Source organism: Macrobrachium nipponense, chromosome 17 (genome assembly GCF_015104395.2).
Source record: "Macrobrachium nipponense isolate FS-2020 chromosome 17, ASM1510439v2, whole genome shotgun sequence".
Classification (NCBI taxonomy): Eukaryota; Metazoa; Arthropoda; class Malacostraca; order Decapoda; family Palaemonidae; genus Macrobrachium; species Macrobrachium nipponense.
The window spans coordinates 68,704,479-68,716,497 of record NC_087210.1 but is presented as its reverse complement, the minus strand read 5'-3'; the positions used below and the strand labels follow the sequence as shown (position 1 = coordinate 68,716,497).

At 44.4% G+C, this 12,019-nt stretch overlaps 1 protein-coding gene across 2 annotated transcripts in view; it reads left to right on the top strand.

Annotated features, from left to right (window-relative positions):
- The first annotated feature begins 324 nt into the window (after positions 1-324).
- LOC135196292 (endoplasmic reticulum resident protein 44-like) overlaps positions 325-12,019 on the top strand; it is an 87,374-nt gene continuing 75,679 nt past the window's right edge. The window contains exon 1 of one of the 2 annotated variants that reach the window (XM_064222994.1): positions 325-477. In XM_064222994.1, the coding sequence (XP_064079064.1) occupies positions 433-477 (45 nt within the window). In that variant the 5' untranslated portion in view covers positions 325-432. Of the gene's footprint in view, positions 478-713; positions 736-12,019 lie in introns of those variants that run through there. The other variant, XM_064222995.1, reaches the window with a different exon arrangement.

Here is a 12,019-nt window from a genome sequence, read left to right as displayed (position 1 = left end):
ACGTACTCCTTGATGGTCTCTTGTAATATTACAACGAAATTTCATTATTATGAATTCATTGTTTTCCTGTAATATTTCCGTTTCATGCATATTGTGTTGATTTTAAAAGATATGTCCTAAGTTTGTTTTCGAGTTGTTTCCCCGGGTCCTATTTGACAGCAAAAGTGAAAAAGGTGCCGTTGACAATTAAGGAATTTTAACTGTTTATTCCTGTCGTGAAGAGACGCCGTGTGATATGCTAATGGACGAGTGTATGTAATTGCATACGTTCGTCACACGCAATAGATATACAAATAATAACTTTATCACTAATTTGGTAAGAAAAATTGATTAGCCGGGGATTGTGGCAACACTTTCTGAGAAGTCTACGTGTTGTGCAGAGACCAGCTGTTATCGAAGTGTATCTGTGGTTAGAGTGTCTCTCTTTTAAAAATGCAAAAATTTAACTGTGTTCAAATGGTTCTCGCGTTTATTTTGGTGAGTATTGTCAGCGTGAATATGCGTGCTTTCCTTTGGTGATTAATGTGATGGGATAAAATGTATATTAGTCCGAGAAACGGAAGAATTTGTGACACGGGATGGTTGTGTCGGGTTTCTCAAACTGTCGGTTCGGGAAATACATCGTGATAAAGTGACAAGATTGAACAGTTTGGCAGTGTTAGTACACATATTAAATGCTGTCGAACTTCGGGTCTGTTGCTGTCCCAGTGGGAACGGTAGCAAAATGCCTGTAATGTACGCATACGTCATTTTTGTGTTGAACCACGAGTGGATTGTGTCATAATCCCAGAAATCTACGGACCAAAACATCTTAATTGGTGTAGGCGACTCACGTTTAGTAATTGAATTGCCGCTAATTACATTGGAATTGTCGTATTACTTCCTTATGCACAGTTAGGCGACTGCTTTAGCGATGAGTCAATCCGAAATGCTAAAATTTTAAGTGAAGTCTCAGGGTGTTCCTAGTAGGATGCTTGGCGCAGGCAAGCCTAAGGAGTGTGTGTAGCCTAGGTTAGGCTGTCCTTGGCGTGAAGGGTTACTTTAGCAACCTTTAACCGGAACTGAAATAAGGATTTTTTTCCATATTGTTTAGACCAACGCTACTTGTGGATGGTTTTATTTGCTAATAGTGTTGTGACAAACCACAATCTCACCATTTTTTTCCCCCTCTTGTCCCTCTAAATTTAGTAGGGGGTCCTCGAGTTACGACGTTGATCCGTTCTTAAGATGCGTCGTAACACGATTTTCAGCGTAAGTCGGAACATTGAAAAATACCACATGATTTAATGTAAATACCTATCAATAACAACGAGAGAACAATTCCTTACCTTTATTAATTTGATTGGCTTGCACACTGGAGAGGAAGCTGCGGTGCTGGAGAGACTGGGGGAGGTTAGTGAAGAGAAAAAGAACCTCCAGAAGTTGCTGGAGATGCTGAGGCAGGTGATTCTTGAGGTGAGGCAGAACATACAATCTTTTCGCCTTCTCCTGAATCACCATAAGGCTGACTGGGATACGCCGTTGATTTTGGTCTTCCAACCAAAGCACCAATAACCTTTCCATTTCAATTATTAGACCACTACGCTGCTTAGTTATCACTGTCGCTTTCATAGGAGCAGATCCTTTCACATGTTCAACGATGCGCTCTTTATCTTTGATAATGGTAGCAACGGTCGAACGGCTAAGGCCAAGCGAGCGGCCAATGTTTGTTGGCGTTTCTCCCTTCTCAGATTGCTTTATAATGTCCACTTTAATTTCCATGGTGATGGCCTTTCTTTTCTTCGATGCACTACCATCAGAAGAGTCCGCCTTGCGCTTGGGAGCCATAACAAAGAGCAAAAAGTTACAAAAACGATACAACACGAGGGAGAGAGAGGCAGTGTAAACAACCAAAATGGCGTATGGGCGAGGAATGAGCGTAGCGAAGCGACGCCGTCCTCTCCCCCACAAAGCGTATTCTTCCGCCGTGCGCCCGGAACTAGTTCGCGTTTGTTTACGTTGCTTACGACGCTAAACCGCGTAAGACGGAACGACGCAAAATATTATTTTTTATATTTTTATGGGGGCGCGTTCGTAACCACGAAACATCGTAAGTCGAGACCAGCGTAACCCGAGGACTTACTGTATAAGGCTACTACATGTATTTGACCTCACAAGATGCCTTGCCACCAGTAAAATTGGCCAGTCTTTGCTACCACATAGGCTAGGTTACCAGAAATTTTATTTGTTCAGCAGTTATGATTTTGCTTTAAGAACAATTCTAAGATCTGTAGATTAAGCTATAGGCTAACAAAGTAGTGTGCATGCCAGATTTTCTAGCCTAATTGAAGATTTGAAGGTATGGATTTTTAACGAGTCAGTCGGTGAAGAAAGACCTATATTTGATAGCATTGTATTCTGTGTGGGCTAACTCAACTAGGCTAGATAGGAAAATGTTTGTAAACAAATGAAGCTTACTATCTGGCGCATGTGCAGTATGCTGGTGGGCAAAAGCGAACAATGGCAGACGACACTCTTACCTAATTTGATTTTGTCAAGTGTTTTGTGTACTTGTACATGTATGGCAGTGTAAGGTTTATTTCTTGCTTATTACATTGATATGTATTCTCGTGTAGTGCTGTATTAGTTTCTCAAAATGTAAAAAAAAAAAAAAAAAAAAAGATTCTCAAAGTTGCTTATATTTTAAGTTCTTCAGTCTGTTAACTTCACTTATCATGAGAGAGAAAAACCATTCCAAGGCAACAATAAATATTTAAATCAAATTAATATTATGTTTCCATAAAGGTATAGAGTACAGTAGTTTCAAACAAGTTTCACACAAGGGCAAATCCCCCACAAGCTGTCTGTGTCACTGTGGAAGCATCTCAATTTCATTGGTACTTTATCTCGATCCATTTTCTGTAAATCTCAACGGTTGCTCCTGTGAAGTTTATCATGATTTTTTTTACTCCAAAAACATGGAATTATAATTTTATATATTTATTGTTGGTATATGGATTAAAATGAGTAAATAGTATATAGGAATTTTGTTGAATAATATTTTAAATTTTCTATGTAGTGAAATCGCCAGCATTTTGAGCAGTCTTGCGAAACGATGTCATTGAAAATATGTAAATCTGAATATTTCAATATACAAATGCTTTTATGCTCTAATATTTTGTATAAGATTATATTATTCCATAAAGATCAACTTTCAATTGAAAGATAGGACAAATTAGATACAAATGGTTGAAAACTTCTGTCCATGTGTTGGTAGTGGCGCAAAAATATTATTGGAATGTCTCTCTCAGCAGTGGTTGCCAGATGTTTCAAATTGGTAGTTTTGACATGGCGGGACTAGGTTGTGGTTCTTATGAACTACGTAGTTATAATATTACTCATTTACTTAGCAAGCAAGTGCTCTACCTTGCACCTCCCAAGTAATTTGAGCCAAGTTACAAAGTGCTCTGTCCCACTGCTCTCTTTCATCTTAATTCTTTTTAAGCCTTGAATGAGTTAGACAGTTTATGGCTGCCAACTTCTTATTGCTCTTTTCCTTGTCACTTTTGCTGGGAATACGATGCCAGGATACTAGGCTTCCTTCCCCTACCTATTCGTGCATCCTACAACAACACGACTGAACCATTGCTTATAAATAAGGTACACATTAACTAGAATGATCGTTCTTCTGATAAGGTAGAAGAGTGGAAATGGCTTATTGCCCAGCAGCAGTGTTATTGTTTGGAGATGATGTGTTGATGACATCACATTGATGACTTCTATTGCTGGCTGTTGTTTAAGTAAATACTGTATTTCCAGTGGTAATTTGTAATTGTTAAATTTTCTGCCAGTTGGAAATGTAATATTATCTGCTTAGTTTACCCCGAGAATTTATTAAGCCTAAAGAAATTTTTGGTTTCTTTTATGTGAATGTGTGTGTAACCTCTGCTAACCTTTGAAGAGGCTGTGTTGGTACAAAAGGTGCATAAAATTTGTCCTATTTTTGATGTAATCACATGCAGAATGGCTGCATGCTGCCTTGTAGATTGCCACGATTCCAAAAAGTCTTCTGTTTATAAACATGAAATTTATGACTTGGAATTGCACAAGACAAATGAGTTGATGCACTAATTTCTGATGGAAGTCACAGAATTTGGCAATACCCAAACCAAAATGCTGCAAGCATAGTAAATCCAGTAATTCTAAGGAAGGGCTCCTCATGGAGATATCATTTATTAGTGAAATTTTGTGGCTGAACAATATAAAAAAGGGTGTTTGTATATAATGTGATACAGCTGAGATTATTTGAGAAATCTCAATAGTTACAGAGAAAGTTGATGATAAAGTAGGCATCTTATTTGCATGCTCTTGAAATTTTTGAAGTTTTTAGTGTGTTAACAATGTCACGGGTTTTGTTTGTGAGAGTGCAATGTGCTTGGAGTATGTATCAGGAACGTCTTGTCTTGGAACTGTGGGTTTGCGATTAAGTATATCTTAGTTTCACCAGACGACTGAGCTGATTAACAGTTTTCTCCAAGGGCTGGCCCGAAGGATTAGATATTTTCATGTGGTTAGGAACCAATTGGTTACCTAGCAATGGGACCTACATTTTATTGTGGGATCCTAACCACATTATATCGAGAAATGAAATTCTATCACCAGAAATAAATTCCTCTGATTCCACGTTGGCAGAGCCGAGAATCGAACTTAGGACCACCAGATTGGTGGATGATCGCGGAAATCATTGATCCAATGAGGACGTGGGTTTGTGATGAAATGCTGAAACGTGATTAGTTGTTTTGATATACAACTAAGTTCCAGAAATTATGTAGGATTTTGGAAGTTAGGAATTCCTTGAAAATTCTGGCTTCATTTTGCAGTGTATGTGTTAAGTGTCTTTGGTTCAGTTGTGTCGTAGCTCCTGGAATATTTTGGATGTATTGCTATAGTCATGCCAAACTTTGTCCCCCTCACACAAGCACTCTTGCTTTCTTTTGGAAACGTACTTTACCTGAGTTTGCAGTGCCCCAAGTGTAATTCTTATTCCAATTATAAGGACAGAGATACCATTTAGTAATAATTTTTTGTTTTACTGAACAATATAGAAAATGGTGTATGTAATGTGGTACTACTGGTAATGTGAAAACAGACAGTAAATTTATCAAATTATCTTGGTACATTTCGCAAATGCTCTCATCTGAATTATATACACATTGTTCTATATTGTTTTGTAACAATAAGTTTGATTAGTAAACAATATTTCCGTGTGGAGTGGAGTACTTCCTTACAATTACTTGTTAACCCATAGCCTTCAACCCTCACTTTCCCAAGCCAGGTAGTTACTGTGGTTTGTCTTGATTACATGCAGGAAGTGTTCAAAGTTTTAACTCTTATCATGTGACTTCTGCATTTTTCACCATTCCATGTGATGCAGTTCATTAATGTCCTACTGTTTTGTACATGAACTTTCCTGCCAGATATATACTTAGCTTACGTCTCTGACGTCACGACAGAATTCAAAACTCGCGGCAAATGCGACAGGTAGGTCAGGTGATCTACCCCACCCGCCGCTGGGTGGCAGGTGTATGAACCAATCCCCCTTTCCAGTCATAATTTTTCTGTCGCCGGTGTCGACTACATCTGTTGTCGATACCTCTCGATTTTGGATTATTACTCGTTTTCGCCCTGGATTGTTTCATCTGACTTTTGGTGAAGTACCTGCTCCTTGGCTTGGCATTTGCGATTTGTGGACCGGTTTTGGATTATTCTTTTGATTATTCTTGGAATTTCATTATGTCTGATTTAGAAATTAAGAAATCAACTATGTTCAGAGTTTGTTCTGTTAGCGATTGTAAGGTGAGGCTACCGAAAGCTGCGGTAGACCCTCACACAGTATGCATGAGGTGTAGGGGGAATGACTGCTCATTTATTAACCCTTGTAATGAATGTGGTAATTTGAATGAAGAAGAATGGAAGGCGCTTTCTTCTTATGTAAGAAAGCTTGAGAAGGACAAGGTTAGGAAAGCTTCATCTAGGAGTTCTAGTAGGTCTCACGCTAGCGAGTTTGAAGTTGATAACCCTGTTGTAGACGTAACGCCTTTACCAGTTTCAGCCCCTGCTTCCTGCACCGAACCCGAAGATGCGCCTTCGGAGGTGGACACTATGAGAGCCACTATTCGCAGCATGGAGCTGAAAATTAAAGTGCTAGAAGGTAAGAGTGATAGCAATTTGTGCAGTGATCCCAGTGCAGTGGAGGGTGCGTCTGATCGGCTCCCTAATGCTTCTAGGCCTAGACCTCTTCCAGACTCCCAGACCCAGTGGAGGAGGAAAGTCGAAAGCCGCAGGAAGGTTAGGGAGAACCCCCACCGGTCAGGCGTCCCCTCGGTAGAGCCTGATGTTCGATCCCAGGCTACCTTGGATCGCGCCAAGAGAGAAGTCTTACGGCAATGCTTCTCGTCTTCGCCTTCTCCTTCGCCCAAACGTGGTTGGAGCTCCTCGGAAGCTTCTCGGCCGTCGAAGAGAGCCTGGCAGGCTTCTTCCGCTCTCCCCTCCAGCCCTGAAGTTTTTTCGGAAGATCCTGGATTGGATGTGAAGAAACCGAGGATTTCTTTGGAGTTTCGCTCTCCTAGTAAGGATCGAGCTGCGTCTCCCGTGAAGGACTTTGTTAAGTCTCCTACACGTGTGTTGGCTAGTCTGCAGGCGCAGATTACGGCTCTGGCTGACTCCTTGATTGTAACTTCTGGTCGTAGGAAGGACGTCTCGCTCCCGGTAAAGAAGTCCAGGCGCTCTTCTCCAGGCTTACGCTATTCGTCAGTAACCGCCCTCTCTCCAGGAGTGGATCGTAGTACGAGGCGCTCTTCAAAGGACAGGCGCTCTCCTGCGGACATCGTTTCTCCGTCGGACAAGGGGCATGCTTCCCGTAGACGAGCCTCTCCTGACAGGCGCTCGTCTTGAGACAGGATCTCTCCCGCTGGCAGACGCCAGGAGCCTGGTAGGCGTTTTTCTCATGGTAGCCGCTCTCCTTCAGGCTTTCGCTCTCCTGTGACCAGACGCCCTTTGGTAGACAGGCGCTCTTCTCCTGTCAGCCGCCCTTCGCTTAGCAGGCACCAAGAGCTTGGTAGGCGCTCTTCTCCTTCAAGGCGCATTTCTCCCGATTTTCGCTCTCCTTGAGTTAGGCGCCGGGAATCTGTCAGACGCTTCTCGCCTGGTAGGCGCTCGTCTCCAGAGATTCGCTCTCCTCGCAGCAGGCGCCAAGAGCCTGATAATCGCTTCCCGCATGACAGCGCTGCATTCGCCAGGCAGCCGCTCTCCTTTAGACAGGCGCCAGGAGCCTGATAGACGCTTTTCGCCTAATAGGCGCTCTTCGCCTAATAGGCGCTCTTCGCCTGATAGGCGCTCTTCGCCAGATTTTCGCCCTGCGTTCGTTAGGCGCCAAGAGCCTAGAATACGCCCTCATCCTGACAAGAAGGAGTTTTCAGGCAGAAGCTCAACGGAAGTTATAACTTCCCCGGTTAGATGTCAGAGTTCTTCCAGACGTTCTTCCAAGGATGGACTCTCGGCTGAGGACAAGACAGCCTTTCATCGTAAGGATCGTGAAGGATCTTCGGCGGAAGAAGAACAGGATCCCTCGGAAGAAGAAATTCCTAAAGATTCCTCCGTTTCTTCATACAAGCGTTTGACGGACCTGTTGCTTCAGGAATTTGGAGACGCCCTTTCTCCTGTCGCCCCGCCCTCGCCTCTTTCGTTATTTTCGACTTCGAAAACTTCGAAGGTTTCATCCTGTGTCAGGATGAAGCCTGCAATCTCTATGAAGAAGGCGCTTAGAGGTTTTGGTGAGTGGCTTCTTTCGAAGGAAGAGAAAGGGAAGACGGTGTTCTCTTTCCCTCCTTCTAAGCTTACTGGGAAACTAGGATTCTGGTATGAATCGGGAGAACCCTTGGGCCTCGTTCTTCCATCCTCGGCAGACTCGGACTTCTCTTCACTGGTGGATTCCTCTCGACGCTCTGCCCTCATGTCTGCTAAGACGACATGGGGGATGAATGAGCTTGACCACCTGTTGAAGGGAATGTTCCGAGTCCTGGAGGTGTTTAACTTCCTAGACTGGTCTTTGGGCGTTTGGCCAAGAAGACGCAGACCCCGGATTCCATTTCTCCTGAGGATCTTATCAGTGTTCTCACGTGTATGGACAAGGCAGTGAGGGATGGATCGAGTGAAGTAGCTTCACTTTTCGGAGCGGGAGTGATCAAGAAGAGATCTGTGTACTGTTCGTTCCTGACGAAATCAGTATCGCATGCTCAGAGAGCCTCTCTCCTGTATTCTCAGCTCTCTCCTCAACTCTTCCCTAAGAAGATCGTTCAGGATGTTTCTTGTGCCCTTTCAGCTAAGGCTACACAGGACATGCTAGCCCAGTCTACCAGGAAGCCTCACTCTTCTTTCCAAGCTAAAACCAAGAGAGAGACACCAGTTAGGCAGGAGCCCTTTCGAGGAGTCCCTCCTGCCAGAGCTTCTTCCTCTAGAGGATCTAGACCCACTAAACGAGGGAAGACCTTCTCTAGATCCATCAGAGGGAAGAAGTAGGATTCAAGTTCTCCAGACATCAGTGGGTGCCAGACTTCTGAAGTTTGGCCGACGTCTGGGCCCAGAAAGGGGCGGACAACTGGTCACTCTCGATTGTCCGCAAAGGCTACCTCATTCCCTTCTTATCAAGACCTCCGTTGACGACGACTCCGAGGGAGTTGGTAGCCAAGTACAAGGACCCCATCATGAATCAAGCCCTCTCTCTAGCAGTAGATCTTATGCTGGAGAAGGAGGCGATAGAACTAGTGAAAGATCCTCATTCTGCGGGTTTTTACAACAGACTGTTCCTAGTTCCCAAGAGCTCAGGAGGATGGAGACCGGTTCTGGATGTAAGCGCCCTGAATGTCCTCGTAGAAAAAAGGAAGTTCGCCATGGAGACAACTTCTTCAGTGTTGGCGGCTCTTCGTCCAGGGGACTGGATGGTGTCCCTAGATCTTCAGGATGCTTACTTCCATGTGCCTATCCATCCTTCTTCACGGAAGTTTCTGAGATTCATGATGGGAGGGAAGATCTTCCAATTCAGGGCCTTGTGCTTCGGCCTTTCGACAGCCCCTCAAGTTTTCACGGGTTTAATGAAGAATGTAGCGCAGTGGCTACATTTGGAGGGAGTGAGGCTGTCTCTCTATCTAGACGATTGGCTGATCAGAGCAAGCTCACAAGAACGATGTCTGGAGGACCTACAAAAGACACTGACTTTAGCAAGTTCGTTGGGACTTCTGGTGAACTTCCAGAAGTCACAATTAATCCCCAGTCAAGAGCTGATATATCTGGGGATTCGGATGGTTTCTCCGGATTTTCGGGCATATCCGTCACCAGAGAGGATTGCTCGTTGCCAAGAGAAACTAACGACCTTCCTAGAGAAAGATGCATGCACAGCGAGGGAGTGGATGAGTCTGTTGGGGACACTTTCCTCGCTGGAGCAATTCGTTTCTCTAGGAAGGTTGCATCTCAGACCTCTCCAATTCTTCCTTTACTGGAACTGGAGGTGTCTCTCTCTAGACCTGGAATTCTCCTTCATGATATCAAAAGGAATCAAGAAGGCCCTTCTGTGGTGGGCAGATCCTCTCCGATTTGCAGAAGGTCTGTCTCTGTACATGCCAAACCCGAACCAAGTATTGTTTTCCGACGCGTCGGAGACGGGTTGGGGTGCGACCCTAGGGTCAAGAGAAGTGTCAGGCACCTGGGAGGGGGAACAGGTGTCCTGGCACATCAACAACAAAGAGTTGATGGCAGTGTGGTTGGCGTTAAAAGCCTTCGAGCCCCACGTCCGAAATGCTATAGTTCAGGTCAACTCGGACAACACCACAGCCTTGGCTTACATAAGAAAGCAGGGGGGGACACACTCTTTCTCCCTGTACGAAACAGCGAAGGACTTGCTGTTGTGGTCTCAGGCAAGGAAGATCGTTCTCCTCACCAGGTTTCGTACAGGGAGAAAGGAATGTCAGAGCCGATCTCCTGAGCAGGAGGAATCAAGTGCTCCCCTCGGAATGGACTCTGCACTCGAAGTTTGCCAGGACCTGTGGAGGTTATGGGGCAGACCTCATATCGACCTTTTTGCGACAGCAAAGAACAAGAGAATAGACCTCTACTGCTCCCCGATCTCGGACCCAGGAGCAGTGTCAGTCGATGCTTTCCTTCTAGACTGGAGAGGTCTGGACGTCTATGCTTTTCCTCCATTCAAGATTCTGAGTCAAACACTCAGAAAGTTTGCGGCCTCGGAAGCGACAAGGATGACGCTGGTAGCTCCATTCTGGCCGGCCCAAGATTGGTTCACAGAGGTACTGGAATGGCTGGTGGACTTTCCAAGAGCTCTTCCACAAAGAGATAGATCTGCTCAGACAACCCCACTTCGACAGGTATCACAGAAACCTCCCCGCTCTCAATCTGACTGGCTTTCGACTGTCAAAAGTCTTGTCAGAGCGAAGGGGTTTTCAGCTAAGGCAGCGAAGGCTATCGCATCAGCTAGAAGGCCCTCTACCCTTAGTGTCTACCAGTCGAAGTGGGACGTCTTTCGCCGTTGGTGCAGAAACCAGAAGCTTTCCTCTTCCAGTACCTCTGTGACCCAAATCGCAGATTTCCTGGTTTTTCTCAGGGAAAAATGCGGTCTTGCAGTTTCGACCATCAAAGGATATCGGAGCATGTTAGCAGCTGTGTTTAGGCACAGGAATTTAGATATCTCCAACAACAAAGATCTACATGATCTGCTAAGATCTTTTGAAACTTGCAAGAAACCCTCGTCTCAAATTCCGAGCTGGAACCTGGATGTGGTTCTTCGTTTCCTGAGGTCCTCGAAGTTCGAACCTCCCAGTCATCTTCTTTCAAGGATCTTACGAAGAAGGCTTTGTTTCTTTTGGCTTTAGCATCTGCCAAAAGAGTTAGTGAGCTTCATGCTCTAGAAGGAAGGGTAGGTTTCAAAGGAGATTCCGTGATTTGTTCCTTCCTTCCTTCTTTTCTAGCTAAGAACGAGAACCCCTCAAATCCTTGGCCAAGGAGTTTTGAGGTTCCAGCTTAGCTCCCCTGGTAGGGGAAGAGCCAGAAAGAACTCTTTGCCCTGTGAGGACTTTAAGATACTACCTCCAGCGGAAGAAGTCTCTTAAGGGCATTAGGACAGACTTTGGTGCTCTGTAAAGGATCCCAGTAGAACCATTGTCTAAAAATGCTTTGTCCTTCTTTATTAGAAGCCTCGTGAAGGAAGCACATTTGGCTTGCGGTGAGGATCACTTCAAGCTTTTGAAAGTCAAGGCTCACGAGGTAAGAGCCATTGCGACGTCCTTGGCTTTCAACAAGAATATGTCACTCCAGAATCTAATGAAAGCAACATTCTGGAGATGCAATTCAGTATTCGCGAACCACTACCTTAGAGACGTCAAGATTACTTACGAGAAGTGCTTCGCGTTAGGCCCGTATGTATCGGCGGATTCGGTGCTGGGGCAGGGAGCTGAAGCATATCCTTTGTAAATTTTTTCCCCTATTGTTTGTGTTGTGTTTTTATGGTTGTTTGAAAGAGGATGCGGGTAGGCATCTCTTTCTATTCGTATTGCTAACATTAGAATGGTTAGGTGATCTGTTTGTGCTAGAGCTCCCTGCATTGGTAGTGGTCAGGCTCTGTCATTTAAGAGGGCGAATCCCCATTGACATGATCCGACTTGGATTCTACTGAGTAAGTGGATATCAAATCCCTTCGGTAGACCAAAGAGTCTTTTCAGCTGTAGGTCACGCCCTCGCTGTAGCTCTTCAGGCTTTGCGAGACTAATAGACAGTAACTATGAAGTCTTCAGCCTTATCAGGTAAGAACCAAGGTTTGTTAGTATCCTACAACAGATGTTGTTTCCCCTTTTTCCTTGTTAGCTCTGTCTTTTTCCCTCCACCAAGGGTGTCAATCAGCTAAGTATATATCTGGCAGGAAAGTTCATGTACAAAAATGATATTGTTATTTTACAATAAAGTTTTGTACATACTTACC